Source organism: Dromiciops gliroides, chromosome 4 (genome assembly GCF_019393635.1).
Source record: "Dromiciops gliroides isolate mDroGli1 chromosome 4, mDroGli1.pri, whole genome shotgun sequence".
Lineage (NCBI taxonomy): Eukaryota > Metazoa > Chordata > Mammalia > Microbiotheria > Microbiotheriidae > Dromiciops > Dromiciops gliroides.
The window spans coordinates 67,041,601-67,057,573 of NC_057864.1; the positions used below are offsets into that span (position 1 = coordinate 67,041,601).

The following is a 15,973-nucleotide window of genomic DNA, read 5'->3' on the forward strand; positions in this document are numbered from 1 at the left end:
TTAAACTATCATACTGACAGAGAATTCATGCACTCTATTAAAGGACCCTTCCTCAATGTGGGCTTTAGTATTAGCTTAATTAATATATGAATAATTGAATAGATATTCTAACAAATGATTTTTCCTATACTTCCTATTATAAAATGGTTTAATTTCTCAAGAAAAAAGTTATACTTAACTTCTCTTTTAGCTGTTGATAAGTCTTTGTTTCTATATGGTATCTTTTTTTTTCATGGAAGTCCCAAATATTTTTCCAAAGTCCTCTTAGGACCCTTCCTCACATGTTCAAGAGGCATAGCTAGGACAAATGGTTGTCCCCAAGTTGTACACAGAAAGTACACATTGGCCAAAGGTACAGAGGTAAACCAGCAGCCCAGGTAAGACTGGGTGACTTCTTTTTATGAAATAATATGCTTTTCAACACTAATTAAGTATTTTGTTTTATTTGGAAGAGTGAGACAAGAATAAGGGAAGATATTCCAGTGCTTTAGGTAACAGCCAGCTTCTGTAAGGGAAAATGTAGACATAAACATAAAAATAAGATTATTTTCAAAAATCAAGTTTTATCTTTCCTTGTCCAATGTTCTCCTTCCTTACCTCATATTTTCTCTCTCTCATGAATTCTCTATCTTCATTCCTCCTCCTTTTTTATTCTTTTTCTTTGTCATCTAGTATTCTCTTTCCCCCTTATATTTCTCAATCTTTCTTCAGTTTTCCTACAGCCTTCCCCTCCTTCCCTCCCTCCCACTTCCTGTGCTCAACCCAGGTGACAATATACTTTTTAGAATGGCATTCCAATTACCCATCCTAACCTGTGGCAGGACCTACTTGGCTATGTTCTTCAGGGTGCTTGCCCCCATTTTAGCTGTTGCCTCTTGGGATATTCCCCTTGGAGAGCTGATAGCATCTTTCTCTCTCCATTTGGGTACCTTCTCTTGCAGCTTGCCTGAGAAGGAGCATGGTTGGTTCTTAACCCTTTTAAGACTTGTCAGTGGAGATTACATGATTTTGCCTTTTTCACCTGGGAGCATGCTTAAGGTGATGCTCTGAGTTGGCATAACAAACCCTGGGAAAGATGGAAAACTCATTGCTTTATACACTTATAGATCAGAGAAGAGACATTTGGGAGTCCTGCCAGGGTACCCAGAGTGGTGAGTCATCCATGAGCAAGGTGGGAAAAACAGCAGATGGTAACCTACCTTTGTAATGTTATCATGCAGGAGATTTTAAACTGGTTCTTGGGTACCAGAGGAATTAGTAAAAGGTCAAACACAAACAAAGATAATTATAGACAGATGTACACATAAAGTCAGCTTCCATCTGGGGGTGTGCTCTATTGTAACAATGAAGGTTATTAGTCACCCGAATGAATTATTGAATCCATTTGTGAACTCTGTCTGGGCTGATTTTCCCCTCTTTTGTCTGGATGGCTCAGTTTGTAGTCTTTTCTAAAGGCAGGGGGAACAGGTAACAATGGCCAGTCTACTTGGTCCCATAGGGCAGAAGTAGGAGTAGTGGGTGGAAGATGAAGAGAGGTAGATATAAGTTCGACAGAAGGAAACACTTTCTAATTAGAGCTACCCAAAAAGGAGAATGGATTGCCTTGAGGGGTGGTTTCTAATCCTGGATGACCACACTTTGGGAGTTTTATAGAGGAGATCTTGTAAAGGCATGGATTATACTGTGGGGTCTCTCCTCAAGCTGAAATTCTATACTTCTATGAAGTGTCTTACTCCCTTTCTATCCAAAATTGCTATATCCTTCAAATCCCAGTTCAAACACCACATCCTCCCTGAAACCTTCTATCATTATTTGATTCCCCCTTCTCTCTCTTTTTCTGAACACCTTTGCATTTGTAAAAAATAATGATGCATGCAGTATTTAACTCCATTACTTCCTGTTTGTCCCCTATACCTATTTCATATTTCTTGGAAAGAATGTAAGATCTGAGAGCAAAGACTGTCCTCTTTCTTTTTTTCTTAATATCCTTAGCACCTAACACAATGTCTGACCTGTTGTAGGTGACTGATAAGCACTTAATTGGTTAAATAATTGTTTAATATTATATTTGTTGCTGATACTAGATTATAAACTCCTCATGTGGTTTATATTTTTCTTATATCTATTTCAGTGCTTAAGAGTGCTGAGAACATAATGGGGACCCTCAAGAAAAGGGAAGGGGAGGGGAGGGAATAGGCATTTACTAAGTGCCTACTATGTACCAGGCACTGTGCTAAGCTCTTTACAAAGTTATCTTCTTTAATCCTCACAACAACCCTGGGAGGTAGTTGCTGCTATCATCCCCATTTTACAGTTGAGGAAACTGAAATAGTAGACAGGGGTAAGTGTCTTGCTCAGCATCACAGAGCTAATAAGTATCTAAGGCTGGATTTGAATTTAGGTCTCCACGGCTCCAGGCCCATGGCTCTATCCACAGTGCTACCAGCTGCCTGGATAAATCCCTTGGGTGCTCTTCTACCTGACTTGCAAATCTCTATCCAGTAGCATATCACTTCCTTGAAGTACAGGACTACTTCTCATCTTGTCTTTGAAGCCTCAGCACCTGACACAGGGCCTTGCACATATTGCTATTAAATAAATCTTTATTGAATCATTGGGGAATATCTGGATAATGCCTGCAATCTAGTTTGGTTTTCTGCTCCCAGGATGCTGAAGTTTCTGGAAAAAAAAATACCAATTTCAGCTTTCTTCACCTTCCACTCCCTGACACTCCCAGACCACCCAACTACCGAGTCATCGGGGCCAATTCATGGCCAAATGATTTTTCTCCCTCATTACCCACTCTGTCTCAACCCCTCGTAATCTAGCTTTCCTCTTTCCCACTCATTTGAAATCTCTCTCTCAAAGGTCACCAACGAACGAACAATTGCCAAATCCAAAGGCCTTTTACAGTCATAGAGTGATAAAATGATATAATATCAGAGCTGAAAGGGGCCTAAGAGATCAACTAGACTAGAAATATCAAACACTTAGCCTGTGGCTAATATCTGGCCCACAGAATTCCTTAGTGTGGTCTGAACCAGTTTGAAATGTAATTGGGAAATATTTAACAAAATAAATAAAAATATAATAAAATATAGATAAAAATGCTATATGTTGGGGGGTTTTTTTGAGTTGAAATGTGACTTGTGGAAATCCTTATGTACACTTTATTGGCCCCCATTTCTATTTGCATTTGACATAAAGGATTCAGAAATTACTCTTCCTTTTACAGATGAGGAAACTGTGGCCCACAGACACAAAGTAATTTTGGTGTTATGTGGTTAGTGGCAGGATTGGCTCTTGAGGACCTCATCTCCTATTTCCCTTAGCTGCAGAGTGTCTATCCCACTCTTAGTAGATATTCTTTCCTCTCTTAACCTCAGAGGCACCATACTCTCTTACTTTTCCTTCTATATCTTTCATCGGTTCATTAGATCCTCGTCCTCTTAGCGATTCCTTAAGGTGAATATTCCCCAGTTAACCCTTACTCTCTGCACTCTCTTCTTTGGCAATTTCATTCATTCCCATACATTCAGATAATACCTCAGTTCAGACACCTCCCCAATATCTCTCACTTAGGCTGAACTTTCTTCTGAGCACCAGACCTACATTTCCACTTGTCAACAGGATCTCTCCCTCTGGTTGTCCCACAGGAATTTAAATTTTATCATGCCCCAAATCAATCTTATTACTTTCCCCTTTAGTTTTCTCTTCTTTCTGATTGACTTCACTATTTCTGCCTATAGAAATGCTATTCCTCCAGACTCCTGTGTTTGAAATTTTAGGGTTACTTCTGATTCTTCCCTTTTTCTCACTTCACATAGCTGATCAACTACTTAGTCTGATCTATTTCCAGTTTTGTAACATCTATCACATACAACCCATGCTCACTATTCCCCTAGCTTCCCCTAGCCCCACTCCTGATATAGGCCCATCTTCCTAAACTATTGAAAAAGCTTCTTAACTGGTATTCTCAATCTCTCTCTCTCTCTCTCTCTCTCTCTCTCTCTCTCTCTCTCTCTCTCTCTCTCTCTCTCTCTCTCTCTCTCTCCCTCTCTCTGTTTCTCTCCTTCATGTCACTTCCTTAATAATTTTCTCAGTGATTTGGCCACATCTTTTTTTGACTGGTGTTCATGTCCTCTAAAATTAAGAAACATACTGTCTCCCCAGCCTTATTGCATATTATTCTCCTCCATTATGTGTGAGATTTAAAATTGGATATAAGAGCATTAAACTCCCCCTTTAACTTTTCCCCTTGTATATGGACCTTCAGCTCCCTATGCATACATACTCTGAACTCTCTTGCCTCTATCTTTCTTCTGGTTATTTCTAATGCCTAGAATGCTCTCTCCCACTTCCTTGGAGTCCTCCGTGAGTATTTTGCCTTCTTTTCAATCATTTAACATGTCATATTGTATAATATCTTTACTAGTGTTTGTCTCCTCTGCTAGACTGTTGTTTACATGAGGATAAGGGCAGGGACCACATCTTCCATCTCCCTGGTAATCTGCACCCTCATTTAGCATAACCTTTTGTATACACTAAGCACTTAGTGAATATCTGTTAAGTACATAAAAGACAAAATGTCTGTTGACAGGCTAAAGCACTTTTCAGTTCTTGGATTCCATGATTTAAGTAGGCAGACTGATTTGGGGCATCTCCTTAAATACTTTTAGGCTAATAAAGATTATTAAGGATCAGTCTTCTCTTTTGTGAACTCCTCCCCTCAGAAGGGGCATAGTTTCAAGTATCCATGCAGAATTAGGAAGAGAAAAGATTTCTAACCTCTCCAGTGCTGATTATTCCTTCTCTCATACCACCCACAACAAATATCAGGGAGTCAGCACATTCCTTGTTCCCTACTTCCCCTTTCAGTCTCTCTGCTTGTTACCATTCAACAAATTTTGCTTTTTTTTTTTGGTTTCTTCCATCTACCAATATCATACTAAACAAATTGTTGTTGCTATCTTCAATTGGCCTCTAAGTCAACCTGCATTCTTTCTTCTTTTTTTTTTTTTAGTGAGGCAATTGGGGTTAAGTGACTTGCCCAGGGTCACACAGCTAGTTAAGTGTCAAGTGTCTGAGGCCAGATTTGAACTCAGGTACTCCTGACTCCAGGGCCAGTGCTCTATCCACTGTGTCACCTAGCTGCCCCAATCTGCATTCTTTCTTAGGGACTTCAACTATTGGTTTAGTCTTCCTCTCTACTATTCCTGTTTTTATACTCAGGGACTTTGATATTCATAATGATTTTCCCTTTTAAGACTCTAGGCTTTTTAGTTCACCAATTTCCTCAATTGTCATCTATCTATTTTGCCTCAGTCTGCCATAGGAATGGTACCAACAATCTACTCTTATTTCTTCAAGCTTGACCGTGACAATTTCCTTCTCACAAACATCCCAATTAATCCTTCACATAACTTCCAGAATAACCTTCCTAAGGCAGAAAGATGCTTGACTACATCATTCACTCTCATCATCAAGTCTTCTATAGCTTCCTACTGGCTTTAGGATTAAGTACAAACACTTTAATTCCATTCTGCTATCCACATCCATTTTATGGGTGAGTTCATCCCATTCACATTCACAGTTATGATAATTAACTGTGTAAAACTCTTAAATTCAACATTCAATAACCTCTATGATCTGGATCTAATCTACCTTTTCAGAGTTATTTCACATTATACCTCTTTATGTTCTCTATGCTCCACCTATACTTGACTACTAGCTGTTCCTAAATTTGACATCCCATTTTCTACCGGTGTTCTTCTGCACAAGTTATGTCCCCATGACTGGAATGCACTCCCTCCTCATCTAGCTTTTTCAGAATAGCCAAATACTTTTATGATTCAGTTCAGGTGTCATCTCTGATCTCAATGGTTAGCGTTCTCTCCTCCTTCAGATTACTTTATATTTACTAATTTTTGTACATCCCCAGCCCCCCATTAGGATTTAAGCTTCCTGAGGGATGGAATGGTTTCCTCTGTGTCTAGCATAGCCCCCTATACAGAGTAGGAGATTAATAAATGAATTGAATTGAACTCCTGAATCAGTTTAATTATTAGTTCACTTGCAAAGCAAAATGGAGAGTAAGAGAATACAATACATACGAGTGGCCACCTTGGCAATGGCAGGGAGGCTGAGGGTGTTGCTAATGACAGCAAAGACACTGATGTTGTAGGTAAGTCCTGGCTCCAGCTCCTTGATGGTGATGGCACTCCAATCCCCAGGTACCCGTTGCTGGAGCTGAAGACCTCCCAGGACCGTTGGCTGGTAAGAGATCACATATTCTGTCACTGCCATCGGCCCGTCCCATTCCAGCTCAACGGACCTGTCGCTGATCGCGGCTACACGCAAGTCCTCTGGTGGGGCAACTACCAGGAGGCAATAGACAATAGGAGGTCAGGGGATTATTTCCCCTATCTCAGATCCAACTCATTCTTCTATTCCCTACATATCTGTCATGACATATAGTGTTTTTACTGAAAGTATCTATGCTTGGCTATCTTGGGTGAAGAAGAATGTAACACAGTTGAGGTCAAGGTTCCTGCCTTCTCTGTACTCTGTACTCCAACCTCCACAGTGTCAACTCCAGGGTTGTGTGCTATCTTGAGTATTTACTGAAAACTGACTGATGGTGATTATATCTGGAAAATTTTGATCTCTCTGGCTACTGATAACCAACTTTGGTCCTTGGACTTTGAGCTGTTGTCCAGCTATCCTTATTCTTTTTAGTTTGGCACAAAGGAAGCATCATTGGTGCCTACAGGCCACCAGAGGGTCTGATGAAGGCAAATTAGTTGCCCTTTAAGCAGCACATGCATCCTAAAAGGGTCATATTTCAAATTAATAAGATATATTATTGGTCACTTGCTTTGTAATTATTAATTTTTAGTCCTGGTTTCTCTCTCATACTCATTCTCAGCTACTGTCTAAAGATTAATGTTTCTTGAAGCATCCATGTACTATACTAATGAGGAATTAACACCAGCACCCCTTTCTCCCCAACACTTCAGGCACTAAATGATTAAAGAAACACGAAAAGGAATTAGGAACCTAACTAGGGTGGACTTGCAAACTCCAGCAGTCTACAGATTAAACCAAAGATGAAAAATCAGTATTCAAAGAGCCATAATGAACAATTGCAGCTTCTAAATGTAAATGGTGGGTTATTACTTTAATTAGTCTAATGGCCGTGTGGTTTTTTCCCTTTCTTCTCTGGAAGATTTCACATTGTTGGGACGTTCCATCTACTCTATTTGCAGATACATACTACCCTCCCTCAAGCTCCCCACCCCCAATCATTTATACTAGTAGAATGAGGGGCTCCTCACCTAGCCTCAGCCTATTTGACTTCCCTAAGGTAGAAGAGAGGTGTAAATGTTTTTAGCTTTATTTTAGGGTGCTGAGTAATACATTTTTTGACTTGTTTTTTCTCAAACTCATTCTTTCTTTTTTTTCCTTTGTTCTTTTCTTTTTTTGTGTGGCAATGAGGGTTAAGTGACTTGCTCAGGGTCACACAGCTAGTAAGTGTCAAGTGTCTGAGGCTGGATTTGAACTCAGGTCCTCCTAAATCGAGGGCTAGTGCTTTATCCACTGTGCCACCTAGCTCCCCCCTAAACTCATTCTTTCTATAAAGGGAATAACTTTGCTTCCTTACCCTAATCTAGAATGAATAGAGAATATAACTATTTATGTACTGACCTCTCCTATTAGAATGGAAACTCTTTGAGAGTAAGGGCTCTTTTTGTTTTTTCTTAGTATGACCCAGTGCTTGGTGAAGCACCAGGCATATAGGGAGTGCTTAATAAATGTTTGTTGATTGACTGTAAGAGCTAATGGGGGGGGACCTAGGTGGTGCAGTGGATAGAGCACCAGCCCTGGATTCAGGAGGACCTGAGTTCAAATCTGGTCTCAGACACTTAACACTTACTAGCTGTATGACCCTAGGAAAGTCATTTAACCCCAATTGCCTCACCAAAATAAAAAAAAGTGAGAATGAGGATATTGCCTGTTAGCCCACATCACTGTAATGAAACAGTCACTACAACTTTGGCAACTCTAACACCCCTCCCCCCCAGTCATTTGCACTGGCAAAATGAGAGTCTTCTTGTCTAACCTCACATCCCTTTAGCTTCTCTGATGTAAAAGAGAGATGTGAATAGTTTCAGCTTTATTTTAGGGTGCTGAATAATTAAATTGCTTGGGTTGCTTTTCCTCAAAGCCATTCTTTTACATAGAAAGGTATAGCTGTGCTTGCTAGCCTGAGTCTAGAATGAATAGAGAGTGAGGCCTTTGACCAAATCCCAAGGTCCCAACAAAGAACTGTCAGTAGCCTGAAGGCATAAAAACCTAGACTTGGTCTAGATAGCCATGAAGGCTGCGTCTGGCCTAGAATGCCCTGGAATATCTTCTGCTTAAATAGTAGTTTCTGATTGGAGAGTGATTCACTATATCCTAATGGATTCATTCTCTAGGTCTCTGCTCTTCTCTCTTTTTTTTTTTTTGCGAGGCAATGAGGGTTAAGTGACTTGCCCAGGGTCACATAGCTAGTGAGTATCAAGTGTCTGAGGCTGGATTTGAACTCAGTTCCTCCTGATTCCAGGGCCGGTGCTTTATCCACCGCACCACCTAACTGCCCCTCTGCTCTTCTCTTGGTAGCCATCTGGTGGCTTTAGTGAGAAGACTGATGAGGACCTCTTTGGGTGGTCCTTTCCTAGCATTGTTTTAGTGAGAATATCAGTACAAAGTTTGTTTGATTATTTGCATTCTTTTAAAAATCAATATTTCATTACACAGGGAGTAAACAACCAAAGGCATGCTAATAAATGCAATAATTAAAGGCAAAACACCTTAATGAACCCAGGTAGGGCCTTAAAAATATAACTCACATTTATATAGCATTTTAGGGTTCACAAAATCCTCTCTTCAAATGAACTCTTTGAGATTGGTAAGGAACATGATCAAATGATATGCTACTACTACTTTTATTATTCCTATTCCCCTCCTGTGGGAAGGATATATATGTATGCATGTATATATGTATATGAATGTATATATGTACATATATGTATACGCATGTATATATATACATGCGTATACACACACACACACATATATATATATATATATATATATATATATATACACACAGAAGGAGGCAAGAAGGGAATGGGATATCTCTGTGACCATCTCTTTTTCCAGGATGAGGTCACTGGTGGTGTTGAGGAATGAACAAGCAACCCTCCTTGTGACACATTAGATAGAATCCTTCTCATTATGTTGTTAGGCATTGTCAGCAATGCTATAATGGTAACTGGAGAAATTCAGGGGTGGGAGGGAGGTTGGGAAGAGGCACAGCAGTAATGAAGAGGGCAGTCTGATTGCAGGTGGAAGGGGTGGCCCAGTTCCATGGAGGAAAAAGGGAAGTGGCTATGAGAGTAGCCTGTACAGGAATGAGACCCTGGGGACTTTGGGGGGTGATTGTGGGGGTTATTCTGTTCCCCCTGGGAAGAGGGAGGACCCACCTTGAGGAGGTTGCTATAGGAAAGAAGTATGTCCTTTGGGGGATGAAGTGGAGCCTGTCCCCCAAGGTAGGAAATATGCCTCCGTGCATATCAGTGTCCTGGACAAAGTCCATTTACCCTGTGCTAGTTATAGCTTTGGGTCATAAAAGGCAGGCATTTTCCCCAACACATCAGAATCTTAAGTGTTTTTTTTTTTCTATCTCCTAAAGTCAATCTCAGCCCGTCACTACAGACTGAGCACTAGATGGCAGAGGTCAGTAGTTTCATCTAAATTTGAAAATTAAAAAAAAAATGGGTCAGCAGTAATCAGTGATTTTATAGGAGGAGGCTGAACACTGGCTAAATGGTTAAGATAATTTTTCCACTGTGAAACAATCAGATCAGCCTCAGTAAGAGACTAACAGTTTGTCAGAGCAGAAGATTGTACAGTATTAATAGAGCATCATCATCACATAGACTTATTGATTATTGATGGTAGACAGGTCCCCACTTTGTGGGGTTTTTTCTTTTCATTTTTTAACACTGGGTCTTCCTATCTTGCCTAGGCTAGATGTTCAGAGGCTACTTATGGGCCAATCACCCTACTGATAATCACGAGAGCTTTGACCCACTCCATTTCTGACCTGGGACAGTTAGCACTTTCCTTAGGCAACATAGTGGTCCTTTGCTTTCAAAGGTTTCCCATATTGAAGTTGTACTCAGTATAGACACCCAATTGGCACAGCCTACTACAGCTCGGGACTCTTGAACCCAAGAGATTTCTTACCTCAGGGTCCCAGTTGCTGTTATTACAAGTATGTACCATACTAGATGCCCCTCACTTCACTACATCAACATTTGGTTAAAAAAAAATAAAGTCATAGGGGGCAGCTAGGTGGTGCAGTGGATAGAGCACCGGCCCTGGAGTCAAGAGTACCTGAGTTCAAATCCGGCCTCAGACACTTAACACTTACTAGCTGTGTGACCCTGGGCAAGTCACTTAACCCCAATTGCCTCACTAAAAAAAAAAAAAAGGCACGATTTTTTGACATTCTTCTTTTGTTTTACTCTGCTGGGTGTCAAATAGTTCATTGCTACTAGTTATTTATTCTGGCTGCTTTTTGCGTACTTTCCCCCCTAAAAAACCTTTGTCTTTCCTTAATGTAAACTTAGAATAAGAAATAGCATGGACTAAAAGAAAATTGGCCTTTTAGTCAGAAAGACCTGGGTTCTGTGTTCCTCTAGTACATGGTGGTCAAGTGACCTTGACCAAATAATTTAAACTCTTAGTGACCTAGGCCAGGGTTATTCAAACTTTCTTTATCGTACAACCTTAATAATAATTTTTTTTCCTGATGAGTATGCTATAGGTAGGGGATGGGGAAGAATATTCCTAATTGTACCATGTAGTTGTTGGGATCTGAGTTAGGTTACCTGAGGGGCAAATTGGGTAAGAGAAGAAAACTCTAGAAATTTGTACAGCTGTGGGAGGGGATGAATTAGGGGAGTCTTGGGGGTGTACTGGGTAAAGGGTATACATGGTTGTATTGGAAACAAGTGCCATGCTTGGCTATTGTAGGGAAGGTGTGATGCAACCCATATTCCCCTTTTCTGATTGACTAATCACATACCCCTCTGAGTTAAGCCATGGCTCTAATTTACTCTTTCTGACAAAATTATAGAGCAGTTGCTGATATTTAGTGGGAAAGGAAGGACTTTTTTTTTTTATTGTGAGTTCTGTCCATCAAAGAACTTAACCCCATCTCAACTTCACAGATTAAGGTAGAATTTTATCAATTATATCTTGATCACGATCACTAAGAACCTCAGACACAAAGGAGTTTAAAACTACTTTCCCTGGCCCCCCCCCACCAGTTGCATTTCAAAATGGGTGTCACTGGGAGGATTTGAGGGCAATATCATAGTAAAATAGCTTGGGAGATATGTGAGAGTGGGTTGTGTCTCTCAAATAGATGATGTGGGCAGCTGCCTATTCTGCCCATGTTTAGGGATAGCCTTGTTCAAAAAAAAAATCTCCACTGAATGTCCCCCAAGGATAAAGTTATGACAAGGCTCTAGTATATTATTATTGCTAGTATTGGCTATCAGAAGTGATAGTCTTTTGTTTCAGAAAATCTTTGACCTATTCTGCTTTCAGCCCTTTTTGATGTTTGATCTGTCTTGTCAACATGGTGACCAGCCTTCTCCCATCAAGAGTAAGTGAGCTCTCTCTGGATAGCAATTTCTTCTGCTATTTCATTCTACATCACCCTAATGAAGAGAGACAGAGGTTACTTTTGGAAATGGCACAGCAGTGAGCCCCCACCATTCTCTCCCATCCCAGCCCATCCTCTTTGAGTCCCCCTTTCCTACCTGCCGAGCAGTCAGGACCCTGGTACCCTTCCTCACAGAAACAGATCCCATCTTGGCAGTGCCCTCGCCCACTGCAGGCATTCAGGCACCGGCGCTGGCCGCAGTCTTCCCCAACGTAGCCCTCCTGGCAGTAGCAAGTGCCGTTGGAGCATCTCCCCTTCCCGGAGCAGTCCCCAGGACACCTCAGCTCACTACAGTCCTCTCCCGTGTAAGCCTCTTCACAGACACACTCGCCGTCAACACAGAGTCCTCGAGAGCTGCAGTCTGTTGGGCACCGGAGCTCTGAGCAGTCATCACCACTATAGTCACTGTCACACACGCACTGGCCTTTCACGCACACGCCCCGGCTGGAGCAGCCCATGGGGCAGTAGGGCTCTGAACAGTTCTTTCCAAACCAGCCTTCATCGCAGATGCAGCCACAGGACTCCAGGCTGAAATTTCCATGGCCACTGCAGTGCGGGATATAATCCAGTTGACCTGGAATGATTGGGAAACAGGTCAGAAGGAGATAGTGGCTGTTTTAATGGGATGCTACCCAGGAGAGGGGCGGTAGTACTCTCTACCCACTCCATGGCCAAATAATAGCATTTATCCCTCTGAGAGTAAATTATCATCCTATCCTAGGGGAGGGGATGGCAGCCGTGTTCATGACTGTGTTTTACTCTCTTGGTTTCTCCATCCTTGCATAACTGCCATTGCATATGGCACTCAAGGCTTGCTGTGATGGCTCTGACTGACATGACTTAGCACAAGGCTTTCAGTGTGGGAGGCAGCCTGATGAATGGGAAAACCTATTGAACTTGGAACTAGCAGACCCAGTGTTGTTGAGAGCCAGGGGTAGTTCAATCTGTTTCTTGGTTTTTTTTGTTTGTTTGTTTGTTTTTTAGTGAGGCAATTGGGGTTAAGTGACTTGCCCAAGGTCACACAGCTAGTAAGTGTTAAGTGTCTGAGGCCGGATTTGAACTCAGGTACTCCTGACTCCAGGGCCGGTGCTCTATCCACTGTGCCACTTAGCTGCCCCTCAATCTGTTTCTTAATCTGTAAAATTGGGACAATAATGCTTCCACAATTCAGCTCTTAGCACAGTGCTAATCATCACATAGTAGATGATTAATAAATCTTTATTGACTTACTATCTATATCACTTTAAGAAGTGATTCATAGACCTTACTAGTAGCTGACCTTGTTGGTGCTTGTTGACTTAATGATTGTAACCTATGCTTGTTGACTCAATCACATCAGTGTGATTTGTGATGAAGATGATGATGCTAATGGTCCAGAGTTACTGAGATACAGATTTGGAGCAGGAGGAATCATAGCAGGGGTATGCTGATGTCAGCTTGAACCCACTTCTTCTTCTTTTTTTTTTTTGGTGAGGCAATTGGGGTTAAGTGACTTGCCCAGGGTCACACAGCTAGTAAGTGTCAAGGGTCTGAGGCCAGATTTGAACTCAGGTCCTTCTGAATCCAGGGCTAGTGCTTTATCCACTGAGCCACCCAGCTGCCCCGTGTTTTCATTCTGTCTCTTGGTTTTTTGTTGGTTTGTTTTGCAGGGCAATGAGGGTTAAGTGACTTGCCCAGGGTCACACAGCTAGTAAGTGTCAAGGGTCTGAGGCCAGATTTGAACTCAGGTCCTTCTGAATCCAGGGCTAGTGCTTTATTCACTGCGCCATCTAGCTGCCCCGAACCCATTTCTAAGAACTGATGGTAACATTTTCAGTGTGAGCATTTATAGCTCATTTGTTCCTTCTTCTCCAAAGGCTCTTAGAATCTCTGGATTCCTTCAAAGCTCAGCTCAGGTGTTACCACCTACTTGGGACCTTTCCTGATCCACCCAATTGTTAACGTTTTATCCCTTCTCCAAAGATATTGTATTTGCTCATGTATGTATCAGTATTCTCCCAGTAGTTCCTTGAGGGCAGGATGCATTTCATTTCTGTCTTTGTATCCCAAGCACCTCACATATTGAGTTGTATTCTGGGGGGACTGGGAGTGGAAACTATACCCAGGATTCCATCTATTTGGTCAAATCCCATTGAGGGTCACATGGTCAGAATGTGTTAGAGGCAGGTCATAAACTCCAAATTTCCGAACTCCAAGGCTAGTCCTCTATCCACTATATCTCAGTACACCCCTTACACATGTTTAATGTTTAATAAATATGTGATGAATTTTTCTGTTTACATTTTTAAAAAACATGAACTGAACAAAGAATCTCTAAGAAGCATAGGATTAGACAACTTGGATCGGGTTGATTCTTTCCTACATTTCTGATTCTTTATTTGGGTTCTTAGTTTGAGAGTGGGAGAATGAGGTGAGAAAAAAAACATAAAATATTTCACTACTGAAAAAATGATCACCAGCCAGCTATAGAATCTCAAGATGAGCTTGTCTGAAATCCCTCTGGACTTGTGTGCCATTCAGACACTATTAAAATTTTATCCCTTCTGCTTTCCACTTTCATCCTCAAGAAAGCTTCTGTGTTATCTGATCACACAGCAATCAAAGCTTGGACCAAAATAAGAAAATAATTCCCCTTGTTATTACCAGAGGAGGCAGCTTCTCCTGGACAGAGTAGAGACCTGTTCTGTGTGAGGACAGCTGAAAGTGAACTTTGGAAAGGAACTGGATTCCCCTTATCATCTGAGAGGAGAAGGTCTCTTGGGTCAGAGCTAAGAAGGCATCACTGGCAGAAGTGTGATTGCATTGGGGGTTGAGTGGAGTATTTTCCCTGAGCTCGGAGCCTTTTAGTATGGAAGGAGATGGAGTGGGAGGGAGGACTTCAATTCCCTTTTCAATGGAGATCTCCTGATGACTCTCATTTATAGAGATGGGAGAAAGTTTGAGATTGAATGAACACAGTGACTGAATTCTCTAGTCCCCCAGGTTAACATGGTTAGATATCAATCCAACAGCCTGTGAAAACCAAAGATGAATGAAGACAGACATCAAATTCCCCACTTGCCACAGAAGAAGCATCTCTGGACCAATGTACCATTACCTGACTCATTCTCCCAAAATCAGGTTAATGTATTGCAAATGGACTAAGCAACGGAGAAATTCCCTGAATTGAATCCCCTGAGGTGGGCTACATTTAGATTTCAGGGATGGATTAACAGAGTGCTATACACCAGAGCACATCCCCTCCTGGCCCAACCCTCCACCCCTAGGCACTCTGAAGAAATGCAGGATTTCATCCTTAGTGCTTAATTCACTCTCCCAGTTTTAATGGAACCCTCTTCCTCCCCATCAAGATCTCATGCATCCCATACTACCTGTGGCTGCATTTTCCTGGCAGCAGTTGGAAGTGCATTGGTCTCGAAGCACAGAAACTTCCCTTTCCAGCATTTCAATTCGGCTCAGTAGTTCCTGCATGACCTGGGCAGAGGAGGAACATTTGCAGGCCTGTTTGGGAAGGTTGATCCTGTGGGTAAAGGTGACCTGGCTCTCCCTGTCTGAAGTGTGGTCCATGTATTCTGTCATCCTCTCATCTTCTGCACTCACTTCCTGCTCTGCTGAAGCCTCCAGATCAGAGGAGCAGAGGCCATCCAGGGGCACATTGATATTATATACATGATTGAAGACCATAGGACGATCTTTGCTGGATGCACTGTAGTTGACAAATCCCCCTTCTTCTTCCACTGCCTGTCTCCTGACCCTTTCCGTTGTCACCTCCAGCTGACACTCTGAGGGCTTGAGAACAGAACCCAGCAGGATCAAGTTGACCCCAATGAGCATGTTCTTCAGCACCACTGTTTCACCATCAACTCCCATTTTTCTGGAGACGAAGGAGATTCTTGAAGGCCAGCCTGCAAGGGATTGCACAGGATGTTAGGAATCTGGAAGAAAAAAACAAAAGAAAACCTTTGAGATGTGAACCCAGATTACACCAATGCCAGACAGTGGTGAAAAGAACCAAGGAGAGAAAGAAAGAAAAACTTAGGAATTTTTGAGTGCAGAAAGGGAAAATGCTTTCTAGGTAGCCCAGAAGGTCAATGCCTAAAATATAAAGAGAGCCAATTCCAACATAAAAATAAATTGACCTCCTAAATTGACTGTTTGGTTTTCCTGAAGGACTTAGCCAAAGAATTC

At 41.7% G+C, this 15,973-nt stretch overlaps 1 protein-coding gene across 5 annotated transcripts in view; it reads right to left on the reverse strand.

Annotated features, from left to right (window-relative positions):
- TNR (tenascin R) overlaps positions 1-15,973 on the reverse strand; it is a 708,132-nt gene that overhangs the window by 99,899 nt on the left and 592,260 nt on the right. For 4 of the 5 annotated variants that reach the window (XM_043964080.1, XM_043964082.1, XM_043964083.1 and 1 more), the window contains 3 exons: positions 15,157-15,720; positions 11,883-12,359; positions 6,114-6,377 (listed from right to left, as the gene is read on the reverse strand). In XM_043964080.1, coding sequence (XP_043820015.1) covers positions 6,114-6,377; positions 11,883-12,359; positions 15,157-15,655 — 1,240 coding nt within the window. In that variant the 5' untranslated portion in view covers positions 15,656-15,720. Of the gene's footprint in view, positions 1-6,113; positions 6,378-11,882; positions 12,360-15,156; positions 15,721-15,973 lie in introns of those variants that run through there. The other variant, XM_043964085.1, reaches the window with a different exon arrangement.